The sequence below is a fragment of the Camelus bactrianus genome, chromosome 5, assembly GCF_048773025.1.
Source record: "Camelus bactrianus isolate YW-2024 breed Bactrian camel chromosome 5, ASM4877302v1, whole genome shotgun sequence".
In the NCBI taxonomy this organism is placed as follows: Eukaryota; Metazoa; Chordata; class Mammalia; order Artiodactyla; family Camelidae; genus Camelus; species Camelus bactrianus.
In genome coordinates this window covers 26,604,577-26,623,847 of record NC_133543.1, presented here as the reverse complement: position 1 = coordinate 26,623,847, position 19,271 = coordinate 26,604,577, and the positions used below count along the sequence as shown (strand labels likewise).

Sequence of the window (19,271 nt, the reverse complement as noted above, 5' to 3'; positions counted from 1 at the left end):
ACCACCATTTATTTTCTCACAGTTTGAGAGGCTCAAGATCAAGGTGCTGGCAGGGCTGGTACCGTCTGAGGCCTCTCTCCTCCGACTTGTAGAGAGCAGCCTTCTCCCTGTGTCTCTGCATGGTCTTTTCCTCTGTGTCTGTGCCTGTGTCCTAATCTCCTCTTCTCATAAGGACATCAGCCAGATTGGGTGAGAGCCCATCCCAAAGATCTTGTTCAATATTAATTACTTCTTTAAAGACCATATCTCCAAATACAGCCGCAATTTGAGGACTGCCAGTTAAGACTCCAATACACAGATTTTGGGGCGGAGGACAGAGGAGACACATTCAGCCCACAACACATAATATTTGGTAGGTGTATTATTTTTTTTTTTATCATATCAGGCTATGTCCATTTGGGCTGAGAGGTCTGGCTTAAAGGCCCTCTTGTTCAAGGGTGTTTTTCCTCAATCAACCTGCCACAATTCTGTCGGTTGCAATCTATTTTCTTAAAGCTTTCCTTTCCCTCCTGAGATTTTGCTTGAATACTGCTAAGAGGCCTGGCTGGGATGAGAATGAGAGATGCCACCGCTCATTTACACATAATACTTGATAAGCCAGGTCAGTCAGTCATTCCTCAAAGACATGAGAGGACAGGACACTGGAGACACAGCTTTTGAAGAGAAAGAGGTAGAAGCCCAAGTTCGTGACAGCCTGAGAACCTCGTCCCCAGGGGAGAGGGCAGGAACAAAGGGAAAGAAAGGCAACTGTCTGTTAGCCATTTGCCGGGGCTGGTGATGAGGATCCCCTCTATAATCTTGCCAGCAGCCGTGTCTTCCAACGGGCCACGTGCCTACCGGTGATTTTTCAACACTGGGACTAAGTCTCAGACATGGTGGGTACAGGCTGAATTACTGAATATAGTAAGTTCACTGGAATTGAGTAACAACCAACCCATATAAGCAGGCTCTGCCTTGGCAACTGACTTCAATCTCATAGTTAACTGGATAGGGGGTCACGTGATTTGGGCGCTGCCCGTCCATTTGAAATGGAGCTTCCTAAACCTAGCGAATGATACACTAAGCTCATGCACTCAAATAGCTGACTATACTAGGTCTTCTTCTCGATTGTACATACTGATTGTTGTTTATGATGACTATTTTGGCTTTTGCTTAGTCAGTCTCTATAATATTTATTGCAGTTTTCCCTAGCTGGTAATGAAATGATCCTTTTTTCCTTCCCAAATCCATTCTAAATAGACCTTTTTGATGAACTGAGGCCAAGGGTTTCCTTTGCTTACCACTGCTCTATTTACAAAACACAAATTTTAAACAAACTCCCCCAGTAGATAACCTGGCATTCACTAAAATTCTTTCAGAGATGTGTTCTTTTTATATTAAAATAGATCATCTCTGTTCATTACGTGTTCTCAGGTTAGTTTCCAAGGCCAGTAGTTGGGGTTTTAAATTGACCTTTTCAGTGTATTGACATCCAAAATTAAGATAATGTCCATCAACCACACTAACCACAGAAAGAGGCACGGCATCACAGTCAGGATCACCTAACTCGTTAGCAGTGATGGCCCTGAATCACTGGAGGGATGTGGGCCTGCTCCCATGCAGCTGGTTTTCCCTCTGAAGTCATTTGCAGGAAGCGTTAAGGATTGTGGCTGCACTGCAGAGGGAATCCCATAATATACATGGCAGTTCAGGGCACATGTGCTTCCAGGGATACATCAAGATGAGCAGAAGCCAGAGGATACTGTGTAAAAATCAGCGTGCACTTGGATAAGCAACACTGTTCTCTTTATAAAAACACATAAGTCCCACTGCCACATTTCCCACATATCTCCGTTTCCACACACCTGATCTTCCTAGATTGCGTTCCTCCTCCACAGCGCAGGGACCTCAGCTCATTGTGGACGGTACATGGAGACCAGTGTTCTACAGCCCAGGAATACTGATTGCACTCACTGTAACATGGGACTGCCTCATGCACCTGTTAAAAATAGGAAAGGAAAAAAAATTATGCGGGACTACCCAAGGTAGGGAAAAATAGCGTAACTTTTAGTTAAGTCTGTTGAATATAACCCAAAGAACTACACTCTGGCCCGAACAGCCAAACTGTACTCCCCCCAAAGCAAGACATATTTGGCTTCTCTAAAATTACTGACTTGCCTAAAGAAACATCCAGAGGAAATCAACCAGAATATAACTGCATGCCTTTGCAGAAGAGAACAAAAGCACAGTTATTTCCTACCACCAAGAACAGGAATTCCATTACGTTTTCATTCTCTCAAACAGCTCACACAGCATCTATTAGATGGTCCAGCTCTCAATTATATGGTATATCGTATTCTCAGATGTACTTTACAATGTCAATTGAAACAAATACATGTAAGGCAAATTTACTCTTGAATATAAGAGGTTCTTAGAATGCATGAGAAAAGTGGTATTATTTGCACCAGAAATTTCTTTTCATGCCCCCAAATGATCAGAGCTAACAGGAAATCATTTAGCCTGGTGGGCATTGTGACTTCATATGAATTTAGCTATTTGTAGGATGTTTTTAGAGCGTAGCTGAAAAACACAGACACACACAGACAAGACGCACACGTCAGAGGCTGTGCGTGATTACTGATTGTGAATGTATAGTTTTACAGTAAAAACAACGAATACAGTAAATGGATTCTTATGTTACTTTCTATGCATTTACTTGTCATGATTTTTCCTAAAATTTTATACCAGTGGGTAGTCAATTGAGTTTTTCTGCTTCTTCAAGACTGAATTTAAAATGCAGTACTCAAGACAGAACACAGCTTTCTCCCTTGGTAAGGAAAAAAAAAAAACTGTTCTGTCATAGGATATGTGACTAGATCACAAAGACGGTTCTAAGGTAGCATGCTAATGAATAATGAGTCAACCTATTACCAAAATAGTTAATTGACGCTCTTCCTTTTAAATAAGAACTTAAGCCCATTCTTTTCCTCCTTTTGCTTTTCCAATCCCATAAAATTGTAAATGATGACTAGGGAGTGCTATCCAAACAGACCCATTACTAGCAAGTTTCCACTAAATGCAAGGGAAAGCGCGATGTAATGGGATAATCAGAAAACAAGATTGGAGCACTGTCAGCATGTTAGATGGAAGTCAGGTGAGGAAAGGTTATTTGCGAGACTACATCTTAGAAATCACAAATAACGTCAGAAACTATTTTTAACTGAGGGGTTCGATCGGGCTCTCTCATGTAGAGTACATAATGATAAAGGAAACCACATAGTGAAAGTATGTGAGGGCAAAATGAAAGGAGATGGGAAAGTAGAAGTGGAAATGGGTGTGAGCAAAGTGAGGAATTAAGTAATAGAAGAATCACATTTCATGCTGTGAATGCTGACAAGAACGGAATCAAAGGGTCAGAAGCAGTGTCCGAATTAGAATAAGCAGGTAACACTTGTCAAGAAGAACAGTATGGCCCCCCAAAACTCAGAGTGCAGTGGAGGTAAGAAAAAAATCTATAAAAATGAAAAGACACGATGCCAATCAGACACCAGGAAACTGAGCTAAAGACCATTGAGGGTTTAGCTGACCCAACTGCACTATGGAAATTAAGCTTTCACTGAATTTATGAGTTTGTTCTATAAACTCTTCAATACGTATCAGACAATTTAAAGAAAGCTTTTTGATTTTCCTATGAGCTATAAGAAGTTCTGGTAAAGCACTCTGCACAAACGGGGTGGATGAAAAAATTAATTAATAGAGTAATTCTTCCCACACCTCATGCACGCATCTAAGAGCAAATGGATGGGGTATCCTCTCTGAGATGGACCTATCTTTCTAAGCTACCAATACTAAGCAGAGCTTACACCTTTACCCTCCCTCCCATATAAAGCTCCAAGGTCAGAGGGAAAATGAAACACTGTTTCATTGCATGTACCTCTGATATACACATTTGAACACCTGGTCATATATCAGCTTACTATTTTTATTCTTTATTCTCCAGTGAGCTACACATATAGCAGAATAATTAATCTCATTGACAAGCTATTGGAACACAGGAAGCAGGTCTCCGTAGGGAGATGTGGACCCACCTCCTTGAAAAATGGTGTAAAAAAACAGGACCTCTTGAAGAAGATTCTCCAGTCACATGAATTTAACTGATATTTTCCCCCCATATGTGTCTGCCATTTTAATATCCCTCATATTGTCATTTCTGGCTGACAAATCCCTACCTTCTTCCTTCAAAATCTAAGTAAATCCCACCACTTCCACAAGGCCTCTCCCATGACTGGCATCTTTGCTACTCTGTGAGTTTCAGTTCTTAGTAGACTCATAGTCAGATTACAATGTCAGGGTGTGCATGTGCAGGGCCAGGACGGCGGTGGTGGGTATGGCCACAGCGTGTGGTGCTGGGGGAGCGAACGCTTTCAATGACATCATCACCTTGACTCTTCCCTCCGCGTCTCATCTTCTCACGCTACTTGAACTCTTTCTCACCTTAGTCTTAATATAGCTGTATGTCTGCTTTGTACTTTAAATCATACAGAGTGAATAGGCTCAGAGAAACACAACTGAACTCTCCACAGATAAACATGTTTCTGGTTTTAACCAAAGTCAGACCTGGACTATCAATGTTTGTTTATATGACTACTTGGGGGAAAAAAAACAAACCTGTTGAGACTTAGGAAGACAGGGATTGTGTTCTATGATGTCTGTATTTTGTAAAACATTCAGAGGGGACTGGTGCCCCATAAGTATTTGTTGAATTGAAACTTATTTTTGAAGGGGTCTTGATGGCTAAATGACCCTCACTTAATTTTTTACAGAAAACAGGCTCAGAATAGAACATGGAAGGCACAAAGCTCAAGGGACAATAAGAAGGAACAAAAATGAAAAACTTTTCTTTCCATTATGGGGCTTCGGTGAAGAACAGCCATCACTATGTTATCAAAAGGTGCCACCTAATGACTTTGTGATGGGAAAGAAAGGCTGCCCCTAAAGAATTGTGAGAGTTGTTTCTTGAGAGCCCGTGTTCATCAGAAAAGGAGTCTTCTGTAGAGGATCAAAAATCCTCACAAGAGGTTAAAAAGGCAGCAGGCATTCAAGAATAAAAATTTACCACCAAGATGCCCGATCTCTCCTCGTGTTGGTCCTTTGTGTTCTGGATATTTCATATTGCTATTTAGTTGGTGCTTATTATAGTCTCATAATGGAAATGTGTTAAAGCATGGACTTTAACCAGGGAACCATATGGAAATGCTCTAAAGGAGAGAAATGAGCCATGGGAAAGTTAAATGAAAATCATTTCTAAGTGGCACAAATTACAAAGAAAATAACAGGGTTTAATAGGGCCATTGATGCTAAAAAATGCTGCTGAAAAATCTAAATCCTCTGAGAGAAGTAACATTTCATTCTCCTACTAAGGAGTCCTATTTATTTCTTCTTTACTGGGGAACTGGGTTTTTATAATTTTGTAGTTCCAGATTCATATCATAAACTCATTGAGTCAGTCTTTTAATATTTAATAAGTAAGCCTTTGCTCATTGTAACCGATCAATTTAATTAAGTATTGTTTTCTGATCCTGCTCGCTGACTGTATAGACTGCCGGCTATAAACCAGGAGGCAGGGCACCCCTGGGGTTCAGACGTCACTATTATATATCAGAGTCTTAGGGTTTGAGGGCTCACATAAAGCAAATCGTCCAACAACACCCACAACAGAAACAAAAACAAAGAAAGGAAAATTCATGGCCTCTAGTTTCCTGTAGCAGTAACTTTTGCTCCAGTGAAGCTGCCAGTCAAGGCCCAGGTAGAAACCTGCAGGCTTGACACCTCCATGCTGGGCGCCGTGGCTACTCTGTAGAACTTGAAAATCAGTTCAAAGGCCCAATTGGGACAAGAGATTCCTGCAAGTCAGAGACAGCGTCTGTCCCACTGGAATGTGAGAGGAAATGGTCTCTAGGAGTGGTAAGATCAGTAAGGCACAACAGGTCCTCTTCGCCCCTTGAAGGTTGCAAGTTCTTAACATAAGATGTACATATTTGCCTCTCACAGGTCGATGATCCTCACCCCTTAATTCAAAGAACTTCCCTACTAGTCCTTTCTGCTTGTCTATGGTTCCTTTCTTTCTTCCTCCAGGGCTCATATTTTCCTCACAGAATGGTCCTCCAGACTGTACTTTCCTTCAACTTACCAAATTCTGTCCCTTTTCTTATTCAATCAGCCACAACGTTCTGCTCTCCATTATGACTTGTCTGACCAGCTGGAAACTATCACATTTACACAAATAACCTTTCGGTTCCATTTTTGTTCATCATGCATTTATAGCTGCCTGTGTACAATGCAGTATGTCTATGCAATGCTAAAAAGTTCAGCCCTAATGCAGCTGCATCCATATGCCTTACAATGTGCCCGTCACTAGTCTCTGATCATCAATGGTAAGACAAATATGCTCCGTGGATGTTGGTGGCTTATACAAACATTCTATGCCGTAGGTCTTGACCATAATGATCATTTGAGTTAGACAAGGTTGGTGCAGTCCCTATTTACAGGTAAAAATAACTAAAATTTGAAGAAGCTAAGTTAGTCATTTATGGCTTATAAATGACGAGGCTGGTGCTCAAACTGAGATTAAGAAACCTACTTTTGTGATGCCGAGTTCACAGGCTCTGCCAGTTTAGCTTGTTATGGGCACATCACCAGGATTCCAAAGAGTTATATTTTCAGTGATGAAGCTAACACTAACATTGATCAATTCCAGGAAAAAAAAAGAAAAAAGAAAACCAAGAGCTGAATTTTCAAAGGTGTCTATATAATAAGTGATAGAAATATTCCTAGTCTTTGGATACGGAATCATTGTCACAATTTCAAAAATCCAAAAAGTATCTTGGAAGACTTGATTCCATGTTTAAAGTCAAGTCAGGCCTGTGTCTTTTGAATGGTTGTAATTCTTTGTGTGAAGATGATGGGTTAAAAATACACACACGTGTTTCTACGTTGGCATCTGTGGGAAAGTCATCATGCCTATCATCTTGTGCTATGAGTTGCTCCTTGGAGTCCGGATTCTCTGGAGATCTGGAGCCCATGGTGGGGTAACTGGCAACTTTAGCCCAGATGCTCAAGTCTGAGGCCCTGACTAACCTCCTCTTCCAGGACGTTTTCACACACCACCTCCTTAGCTACACAGCAACCAAAGACTTCCTCAGAATTCCCTAAATTTACCATTATTCCTGGTTTGTAAGATTCATCATTAATAAATATGCATTATATGTTTTCCTTACAATTTTGATGTTAAAAAAATCTAAAAATGAATCTAATAATGCAGAATATATTTTATTTGCAAGATCTGTTGACAAATAAATTGTTGAACTTTAAAGCCAATGGGAGATTCATTAAAACAGTGACCATAGGAGCTTCATTCCCCTTCTCCTAAGAATAGTGGTTTCCAAGCTTGATGTGCAGACCTGGAAAACGGCAGCTTTATTGTAAGCATGAATGCATTCTCATACCGAATGTTGTCTGTATTTTCCATGAATATCATCTCAGAAGTGTTAGTCCCACCACTTGTCAAATGAATGCAGGGAATGTTGTGATTTTAAAAGTTTTAATTTCATCTGAAGGTACTGCTAAACTTGAAGTCACTCATTAGAGATTTCTCAGTCCATACTAACTAAAGGCATAAGATCTTTATATCAAACACTCAGGGAGCCACTGTCTTTAAATATAAGGAGAAGAATAAATGGCCTAACAAGGAGCCTGTGCCCTATACTGTTTATATTTTGATTAAAAGATATTGTACAGAATAACCCTCTTTCTAAAAGTAAATAGTGAAATAAATTTTTCCTGAGAAGTTCTAACCTCTAGATTCTTTACTTTTCATTTTCTGATGGTCTATACCACTTAACCCTGCCTGCCCTGGCCTGAATATCGCTGATGATCTTTTAAGCACAGAGTCCTGGTTATCAGTACCAACACCCATGCACAGCTAAACCATCTCTGCATCCACAGCATCCTATTTTCCTACCCCCATGGCAGGGGATGGAGGGATGGGAGGCAAGAGAGCCGGGTACTGAGACTGAGTAAGTGGGGCCCCAAGCCATGATGAACTTCTTCCCCTCCTCTATGTTTCCTTCCCCTTCAAGGGTATCACACACAGCTCATCCATTACAGGGGGTATTTTGTGGAGGGGAGCCACAAAGCCCTCATCCAAAAGTCCACAGTTAAGCTCAGTTATCTGTGTTGATGTAGTTTAGATTATTTATAATGGTGAATAAGCAGAGATGCCTATTTTTTTAAATGCATATTATATTTTCCTCATAGCAGATTTACATTTCTTATTGTGCATCATTTAAGCGATTATAAAAATAAACCATGGTCCTAAAGTGAACTACATGGTGATGGACATCAGCAACAAAACCCACTGTTGTGGACCCATTATCCATAAAGCACAGGATATTCTACAGTAAGTATGTGTGTGCACACTCACATGTGCACTGATCAGAATCCCTCTGTGCCTGGTATGTGTCACAGAACTGAGGGAGCATACTGACATACACAACTTGGGGGCAAGCTGATCTAGAAAGCCCACTCTCTGTACCACAGCATGGCGTAAAAAAGGGAAACTCACTCCAGGGTCTGGACTGCCATCTGCAGTCCCCTGGGAGAAGCCGCCCACTGCCATGCTATGATCTCAGATCAGATGGAATTCTGTAGATTGTTCACAGTATGCCAGGGACTACGGTCACGGTGGCCTTTTTGATTTTCATAGAACAGACTGCAGTGATCAATCAAGCTCAAGTGAAAAAAAAAAAAAAAAAGCAACCCTATGCCACTTACATTGATACTTTCAGAAAATTCTGGAGGAGCTGAACTCATAGCCCTTCATAAAAGAGGTTACAGATGAACCTTGAGGACAGTAGGTAAAATAAGCCAATAAATACTGCATGAGTACACATATATGATGTAGCTCAAACAGTCAAACACATTGAACCAAAGAACAGAATGGTGGTTGTCAGGGCCTGGGGGGAAGAGGGAAAAACAGGGACTTGCTAGTCAAAGGGTATAAAATTTCAGTTACGTAAGATGAGTAAGTTCTAGAGATCTGTGCAGTGCTGCCTACGGATGACAGATTTTGAAGAGTATAATACAGCACTGTTAAGAGGGTAGGGCTGATCTTATGTTAAGTGTTCTTAAAAAGAGGTGTGTGTCTCAGAGGGGGTTGGATTACACCATGGAAACCTGACCAGTGAAAGGGCCTTTCTGCCCTTAACATCTATGAGATGCTGCCTAGGGGTCTAGTTCAAAGAATAGACAGACAGACAGACAGACGGAGTGAGTCTGGATCCAGCAGATGACCAGCAGAAATCAGGGGAGAAATAAAAACTTTCTGTTGCCACAGAAAAGACAGTCTGAAACAGAGACAGCTTTGCCTTTTGGCAGGTAACAGAAGCTTACAAGTTATAGGCCGAAGGCAGTGCTAAAGCAGAGATTAGCAGATCTCAGTTCTTAGAAACAGATGTGCAAAGGGTAAGTAATTCAGAAAGGTATATGGCATTGTTTGGGGTTTATCAAGAAAGGGAGGAGATGAGGTTTAGGTCCAAGACTTGCAATTCATTATATAAGTGTCATATACAAGTGAAGGCTTTGGGGAAAACCTTTACTTTCCTACTGGTTTTCGCTGGGAAAGCACCTCGTGTAGATCCCACTCATTCTCAGTAACTGAGAACCTCATGCGACCCCCACTCTAGGGTACATGCAACTGTCTCTACACTCAACGAATATGAGAAGCCTGTCGGAACATGCCTAGGAAATCAACGTAACTTGAACTACAAAGAAGGTATTTGTATAAAGAAGCAATGCGATCTAAGTTGCACGTTCTTCAGGCAAAGAAATTCCAGGTTTGTATGGCTGAACTATCAGGTACAAATGGACAAGGATGCGTAGCCAGTGGGATGCAATCTACTACGAACTATTTTGGATGAAAGATTTGTCAATGAAGCAAGCAAACAAACAAAATCTAAATACAATTCTCATCAGATATACACAAGGCCCTGGTACATACAGGATGAAGCCTGAAGACTGTAGCTACCTGTGGTAAGTAAATGGGGAATTTGATGAGGTAGAACTTTATTTCTAGACAATGGGAGCCACTAAGACTTCTGGGATTCATATCAGGAGAAATAGTCCAAATGAAGCTTGGGATACATAAATCACCTTAAATGTGGGGGAGAAGGAGATGGGAATATGTGAGAAGGCTGAGAAAGGTGAAGTGGTCTCAGTATGAGGTCATGGTTCTGAAGAAAGGATTATTATATCTACCATTTTCATAAAACTTCCAACATAACACGGAAGAAGAGACATCAAGATGTGGTGAAAATGAAAGAGACAAATGAAACATTAATGCTTCTCTCTGAAGTCATTTAAGATTCACATATTCTAGAACCTAGAGACACATTAAAATTTCTTCTTCTTTTATTTTTTTCACCCAACAGAATTGCGAGGAAGAAGACAAGGCATCAGCTTCTCAACTGCCCTGAATTCCAGGGAGTGTTGCTAATGAGCAGAGCAGCAGAAACTCTTGGGTATTTGACAAGAAAACTTCTTCATCATATTTTTACCATCTTATTTCATCTTATGCTGGCTTAGCTGGGCTAAATCCGAGGCCATGTGTGACCTGAAAAGCCATCTAGTCTTTGGAAGGTTTGCTCAGAACTTCCCAATATTCACAGTAGGGAAGCACAAAACTGGTTTCTAGGACCATGTCCAAAAGGAAAGCCCCATAATTGGCAAGAAGCGCCTTTTCCCATGTTTCCTATCACACAGTGAGGACTCTGGCCCACCATACCTCAGCCTCATGACCATTGCAACAAGCAAATCATGCCTACTCTAAAACGCATCAGAGTTCTCATACAACGCTTACTCCCAGGTCTATGGGGAGTGAGAGGCAACAGAACAAAAGAAGAAGCTGTCCAAAATGGACTTTATGCTATCTAGTAGAAGGAAAGACATACGAATCACAGTCCGCAAATTCCAGTCCTAATCTGGTTAATTCCAAAATGCTCCTGCTATCAGAAAAGGCAGGAGAAGGGGAGAACGGTGTATCTTTATCCAAGAAAAAAACACAATTATTTCCTTTTAGTTTGGTGCAAAAGAGAAAAATTGAAAAAAATTTTAAATATTATAAAATATCCCTAAAGACACTTTTTGCACAAAGATGTTGTGTGTCACACACACACACACGCACACACAGAGTAGTCTCTTTTCCTGCTGCAGATACCTGCATGAGGAGGCAGTTCTAAGACTGCGTTGTGCTGTAACGGTTTTCCCTGTAAAAATACAAGGCCAGTCACAGCACTAAACAGCTTTTAAAAATATGAACTATTAGTGCGAGTCCTTCCATAACAAACCTGATGTGTCTGGGACAAAGTTAAAGTGAAACAGAGCCACAAGGGATGTTTTATCACCAAGGATGGCACAGCCTGACCTTTGCAGAAATGAGAGGCAAGATTGATTGGATAATGGAATCCCTGCCATTCACTTACATAGTGATAAATTGGAATCTTGGCTCTGATTTCCACCCTAATTTCACCACTTGGAGATTCTTATTAGGGGCTAATTGAAAGCTGCTGCTTTATGGAGTAAAGGGTATTTTGTTGGAAACAGTCTTTCCCTGAGGCAGAAAGTGAGGAAGAGACAAAGACTGATACAGACCTTTAGGTCTTTAGGCTCTTCACAAGATAAAAACAGAAGATGACTGTTGAAGGAAAATAGTGTTTAAGATAGACCTGTACCTGCCCTCCAAGATAGCTGATGGTGAGACAGAAGTCAAGCCTAACAGGAGCAAAATCACCACAGAGAACACAAATGATGAGCCTATTCCTGGGTACTTGCAAAACACAGGTTATCTGAAAAACTTGACAGTGAAGTTCTTAAAGTGCGTTAAAGAATGATCAATTAATCCATTTATATAAAGTGGGCAAGTTTCCACAAACTTGGACTCGACGGAAAGTTAAAATATAAATACATGTGCAACCGATGACAGCTTTTCGAGATGTTTATTGAGTATTAAGATTCCAGATACCATACTTCCTCTGAATAATCCTTCCCCTACCCTCACCCCTCACAATGAAAGAACTTTATACACTGTGCCCCTGGTTTATACTCCATGCTCAACAGATATATATTGGCATAAATATGAGTAATTAAAGAAATATTCTCTAAGCATGCTCCTGAAAAGCATACATAGAACAAATCATGATGCTGGTATCACCTAAAGATAAAAGTTTTGCCCCCCTTGTAAATGACTTTATGTGGACTTTAATATTATGCATTAATAATTCAAATCTAATTGCTTGTAATTATACTATGGTCCCCATATTTGAAAGCAGATAGCCAAATGATTTCAGTCTTTCTTATATATTTTATGATTTCAAAGTTCTCTCATCTCTGATTTCATTTCTGATTTCTCTGAATACAGATGACAGTAATTGGAAAGTGTTACTCCACTTTCCTATCCCAATTATGGATGCCTTGAATTCATTATGAAAAATACAAGCTTCAGAAGGACTGACTTTTTCTTCCCCCAAAGGTAGGTAATACTCAAGGTTTTCAGGACTCACCATTCCTACTAACTGAAGGAAGCCCCTGCTGGCGCGAGGGGGCCAGGCTCACAGTGACAACTGGCTCTCTCAGAAGGGAGGGACAATCTCTTACATGTCTCTTAAGTTGCACTTAGCATCTGACATGTTCAGGGCCCTTAATAGGCTCATAATAAATGCATGTTGAACTTAACTAAATGCTAGGAAGTATAGGGCTTATGGTTCTAGATCTGAGCTGGCATCTCACTTCTGGGGGATAGGGGGTCTGTTAATACATTCTTCCTTAGCAGAACCACACTGCTTTGGATTGATGAAATGGCATCTGTAGAGTAATTTAGGAGATAGGCAGCATCAAATACTTCACTTGTATTGGATTCCTGTCCTGCATTATTGAATTCCTTGGTTGGATCCCATTAAATTGATAATGCAGTCCTCTGCAGGGGTGGCTTCATTTCTGTGATGGGTGAAGTGATCCTTTATACTGTGTTAAAGATCATCTGTGTTCTAGTGAGTGGAGAGGTATGAAGGGAGCCATGAGAAAGGGGTTGTGATTTAGGTTCCGCCACTGATTTCCTGGCAGCTCACTCAAGGGACTCTTGGGGTCTAGCTTTTCTCATCATAACCTGACATTAATACTTACTTTTCCAGAGAAATATAGTAATGGTATATTAGCTTTCAAAAGTTTGAGTTCACTATGAGTAATATTTGTTTTGAGTAAGATTAGCAATGAGGCATGGAATTGAAGAAATTTTGTAGCTGGAAAGGAGCTACATGACCATTTATTCCAACTGCATCATTTTCTTTATCATAAAAGAAAAGCGCACTCTCATCTAGATTAACCTAATAAACTTTGAAGAGTTGTTAACACGGCACCCTCAAAGCCTGGGAGAGATGACAGACTGAAAGAGACAGATGCCTTGAAGTTTTATCCTTCCTCATCCTCCACATCACTGAATACACTGCTTAGAAAGAGAGGTGATCGGTAACAGCTAAGCCAGCAACCGGAGTCATTCTGGAAGCAGCATTATTATTTCTGATAAAGATACAAAAGGCTATGTACAATTCCCCAGTCACATCAACTTCTGACATTCTCTTGAGCATGAAATGACTCCTCCTAAAAAGAAGTCTTTAATTTTATAGCTGAGACATAAAAAGCACCCCTAATGAAAACCTATTAACAATTGAGGGATCATTTACTAGATACAAGGTAGAGAATAAGGTATTGATTAGGACTGGAAAGAAAAGAGTATGAATATCATGAAAATTATTCTTCATTAGGGATAAATGTCACCTTACAGTAACAGTTGAAGATCCTGTAACAGTTGGGGCTTTTAGTGGTTGCAACTAGATCACTTGTACTTATCTAATAATGCATTCATTCATCAGCCATGTACTGATTATCTACTGCGTAAGACGTAGGATCACCTTAGCCATTGGACAAAGATGACATAAATTCTTCTCTCATGTAGGTTTTGAAAAACTACAGTCCAGGGGCCAAATATGGCCTGCGACCAAGTTCGTTCTTTCTTTTCTAAAAAAAGTGACATATAATTTATATATCAGGAAATTTACTCTTTTTAGTGTACAGTTCAGTTTTTAGTATATTTACAAACTTGTGCAACCATCACCATTATCTCTTAATTTCATAATATTTTATTCATCTCAGAAAGAAACCATGAATCTATTAGTGGTCACTATCCATTCCCTCCTTCCCTGCCCCCCGCCCCGGGCAGCCAATCACTAATCTGTTTTTCGCCTCCATACAGATTAGCCTATCTGGACACATCATATAAATGGAATCATACGATTTATGGCCTTTTGAGTCTTTTTATTTTGACTTAGCAATTTTCAAAGTTCATCCACATTGTAGCATGAAAAGTACTTCATTATTGTTTATGAATGAATAACATTCAATTTTATGCATATACCAAATTTGTTTATCCATTCTTCAAGTTGATGAACATTTGTGTTGTTTCCATCTTTGGCTCTTATGAATAATGCTGCGATGAACATCTGTGTACAAGTACCTGTGTGGATACATACTTTCAGTTCTCTTGGATATATACCTAGGACTGAAATCCCTGTATCATATGGAAACTCTATGTTTACCTTTTTGAGAAACTGCTCAAGAGTTTTCCAAAATAGCTACAACCTTTACATTTCTACCAATAATGCATGAGGGTTACAACTACTCTACATTCTTGTCAAGACATCTCATTATGGTTTTGTTTTATATTTCCCTAACAAATACTAATGTTTAGCATCTGAGCATTTTTTCATGTGCTTACTGGTCTTTTGTGTATCTTCTTTGGAGAAATGTCTATTCAAGTCCAGTACCCAATGATTAACTGAGTTGTCTTCTTATTTTTGGGTCATAAGATTTCTTTATGGATACTAGATTCTTATAAAAGATGTAATTTCCAAATACTTCTTCCATTCTGTAGGTTGTGTTTGCACTTTCTCAATTAAGTTCCTTGAATTGCAAAAGTTTTTAATTTTGATGAAGTCCAGTTTACCTTTTTTCCTTTTAGTTGCTTGAACTTCAGGTATTCATTTCCTGATCCAAGATTACAAAGATTTATACTGATGTTTTCTTTTAAAAGTTTTATCATTTTTGCTCTTACATTTTGGTCTTTGATCCATTTTGAGTCAAATTTTATATATTCTGTCAGAGTGGTACAGATTCATTCCCTGGATGTGGATATCCAGTTGTCCAAGCACCATTTGTTGAAAAGACTATTTTCTCTTCATTAAATTGCATTGACATCTGTTGTCCTGAACAACAGCTTCCATGTCCTAGTCCCTGGGTCTAATGAATGCTACTTTATATAGCAAAAAAGACACTCTGCAGAAGTGGTTAAGTATCTTCTGACATACAATCCTAGATTATGAGGTGGGCCAGATGCAATCAAAAGGGTCCCTTATACGAGGATCACAGAAAGGCCAGATATAGACAGACGACAATGAAGCTGAGATCAGAGTGATGTAGCCACAAGTACTGAAGCCTCTAGAAACAGATTCTCTCCTGGAGCTTCCAGAAGGAACTAGCCCTGTTGACACCTATGAGACTTATTTTGGACTTCTCACCTCCTGAACTGTAAGATGTTGCTTGAAGGCCGTAAGTTTGTAATAATTCCTTACAGTAGTTATGACACTAATGCAACCTCCTCATCAAAAATCAAGTATCATAAATGTCTGAGTTTATTTTCAGATTCTTGGTTCTATTTCCTTGATCTAGAGGCCTGTCTTTAGATACAACACACTAATTCTTGTAGCTTTGTCTTAAGTTCTGAAATTGCAAAGAATATGGCCTCAAAATTTGATCATTTTCAAGACTATTTTCATTATTCTGCTTCTATTGCACACACTGCATGACTTCAATCCACTTAAAGTTACTAAGACTGTTATATATTCTAGCATATGGGCTTTCCTGAAGAATATTCCTCGTGCAATTGAGAAGGATAGGTATTTCGACATCACTGGCTAGACTAGTTTTGAATTTATATCGTTCACCTATACTAGTGCTCTTTACTTCATGTAGAGTTACTGTCTCACGTCCTTTCACTGTGGATGAAGTACTCCCTTTAGTACTTTGTATAGGGCCAGCAATGAATTAGCAATGAATTCTTTGCTAGCAATGAATTCTTTCTGCTTTAGTTTATTGAGAGAGTTTCTTAAGTTCTCCTTCACTTCTGAAGAATGATTTTACTGGATATAGAATTTTTGGTTGCATCTTTCTTTTTCTCTCCCAATATGTTGAATATGTCTCCCCACTGCCTTCTGGTCTTACTGGTATCTGATGAGAACTTAGCTGTTAAGCCTGATACTGACGATCACTTGTATAGGATGAGTCATGTCTCTCTTGCTGCTTTCAAAGATTCTCTCGGACAATTTTTATTATGATTTTTCTGTGTGTATATCTCTTGGGCTTTATCCTATGTGGAGTCTGTTGAGTTTCTGAATTTGTAGATTAATGTCTTTTTCACCAAATTTAGGAAGTTTTGGCCTTTGCTTTTTCAAAAATTCTTTCTGCTTTTTTCATCCTTCCTCTTTTCCTGGGACTCCCATTATGCATATGTTTGTATGCTTGATAATGTCTCACAGATTTCTGAGGCTCTATTCATTTCTCTTCTTTATTTTATTTTTCTGTTCTTCAGACTGGATAAATCTCAATTGACATATCTTCCAGTTATATGATTCTTTTTTTCTGTCTGTCCAAATATACAGTTCGGGCCCTCTAGTTAATTTTTTATTACAGTTTTTGTACTTTTGAACTTCAGATTATCAATTTGATTCTTCCTTATGATTTCTATTTTGTTATTGATATTCTCTATTTGGCTTGACATCATGCTTATCCTTTATTTTAGTTCCTTAAATGTTATTTAAAATAACCAATTTCAAATCTTTGTCTAGTAAGTCCAACTTCTCAGCTTCCTCAGGAACAGTTTCTACTGACTGCTTCCTGTGTATGGGCCATACTTTTTCCTTTGCATGTCTAATTTTTTGTTGTTGTTAAAAACTGAACACTTAAAATAATGCAATACGGCAACTCTGGAGACCAGATTTTTCCTTCTCTCTAGTGTTTGTTGGTGTTGCTCTTTGTTACTGATATTGTTTGTTTGTTTAGTAGCTTATTTGAAGAAATTATGTCAAATCTGTGTTGCTTGTCACGACTAATGATGTCTCTGCCTAATGACCTGACAGAGATTCCCTTTAATGTCTGGCACCAGTAAATCTTCCAGTCTTTGTTGAGGGGCTCTATGTGTTGGGGCACACATTAAACATTTAGCTAGGCTATTTACAACTCCATCTCAGGTCTCAATTCCTGCTTGCACAGAGCCTCAGTGTTAGCCCGAGGAGAGAAGGTCTGGTCAGGGCTTTCCTGAATATATGCACTGCCCCATGTACGCACATGGTCTTTTACTTCCCAGGAATACATCAGGGATTTTTAAAACCCCTATGGACATCTCACCCCCTAGCCATTCCTTTTAAACATGTTTTGGAATTGAAGTATAACTGGCATATAGTATTATACTAGTTTCAAGTGTACAACATAGTATGTACATTTCTAAATAATCACCACAATAAGTCTAATTTCCAACTGTCACCATACAAAGTTAACATGATATTATTGACTATACTCCCCATGGTTTACATTATATCCCCATGAGATACTCGCTTTTTAACTGGAAGTTCGTACCTCTCTAGCCCCCATCCATTTCACTCATACTCAAGCCTTCTCCCCTCTGGCAACCACTAGTCTCTTCTATGTATCTGTAGGTCTGATTTTGTTTTGTTTCATTTGCTTTGTTTTTTAGATTTCACATATAAGTAAAATCCTGCAATGTTTATTGTTCTCTGTCTGACTTATTTCACTTAGCATAATACCCTCAAGGTCCATCCATGTTGATCATCTCAACAGATACAGAAAAAGCATTTGAGAAAGATCAAACATCAGAATTTATGATGAAAAGTGTCAACAAAGTGGGTATAGACGGAATGTACCTCAACCTAATGAATGACTTATATGACAAACCCACAGCTAACATCATAGTCCATGATGAAAAGCTGAAAACGTTTTCTCTAAGATCACAGGAAAGACAAGAATGCCAACTCCTGCCAGTTTTACTTAACACAGTATTGGAAATCCTAGCCACAACAACTAGGCAAGAAAAAGAAAAGACATCCAAACTGGAAAGGAAAAAGTGTAACTTTTGTAGAAAATATGTAACCTTTGTTTGTAGACAATATGATTTTGTAGATAGAAAACCCTAAAGACTCCACCAAAAGATTGTTAGAACTAATAAATTAACACAGTAAAGTGGCAGCATACAAACTTAATTTACAGAAATCTGTCACATTTATATATACTAATAACCAACTTTCAGAAAGAAAAATTAAGAAAAGCTCATTTATAATTGAATCAAAAAGAATAAAATACCTAGGAATAAATTTAACCAAGGATGAATGAAATTGATGAAAGAAACTGAAGATGATACAAACAAAAAAACACACCACGCTCATGAGTTGGAAAAATTAATATTGTTATAATGCCCATACTACCCAAAGCAATCTGTAGATCCAGTGTAATCCCTATCAAGATACCAATGGCATTTTTCACAGAACTAGAATAAATAATTCTAAAATTTGTAGGGAATCACAAAAGACTTTCTTTAAAATTTGTGTTATCCTACTCTTTGCTCCAACTGTTAGCTACTATGTCAGGTAGCCACAAGTTAAACAATTATCTGATAGTTTTGGACTAATGTCTCCAAGGAAAAAGTTGTTCATACCGGGCCAGTTCTGAGTCAGGGAAAACAAAGACAGCTTGTGAGCAGGGTCTTCCAGAGAACATCAGACAGTCAAATGACAATTTTTCAAGAACAGGACTTTGAAGGCGCCCTAACCCTGTTCAGCCCTCTCCAGTGGCTACCAGGGTGTTGATGTTTCTTTTTAACATGATTGTGGGTAGCCTCTTTGAAGTCTACTGTGGAGCTTGGAAGCAAGGTAAGTTAAAATACAATAGAGTTTCCTGTTTTGAGATTCAGCCATTTTTCTTGGTGGGGGAATAGAAGGTCCTACATTTCTACAAATCTTTAATTTATAGAATTCTGAGAAACTTGATTTAGACAATTTTTGCCAGTGTTCTTGTTGCTTTCATGCAGGAGAGGATGTGGGGAGATCTTTTCTCCACTATTT

The 19,271-nt window shown here is 39.1% G+C and overlaps 1 protein-coding gene across 1 annotated transcript in view; it reads right to left on the bottom strand.

The window, feature by feature from the left end:
• Positions 1-19,271, bottom strand: part of THSD7B (thrombospondin type 1 domain containing 7B) — a 763,775-nt gene that overhangs the window by 85,504 nt on the left and 659,000 nt on the right. Inside the window, exon 16 of the mRNA XM_074363581.1 lies at positions 1,845-1,978. Coding sequence (XP_074219682.1) covers positions 1,845-1,978 — 134 coding nt within the window. The remainder of the gene's footprint in view (positions 1-1,844; positions 1,979-19,271) is intronic.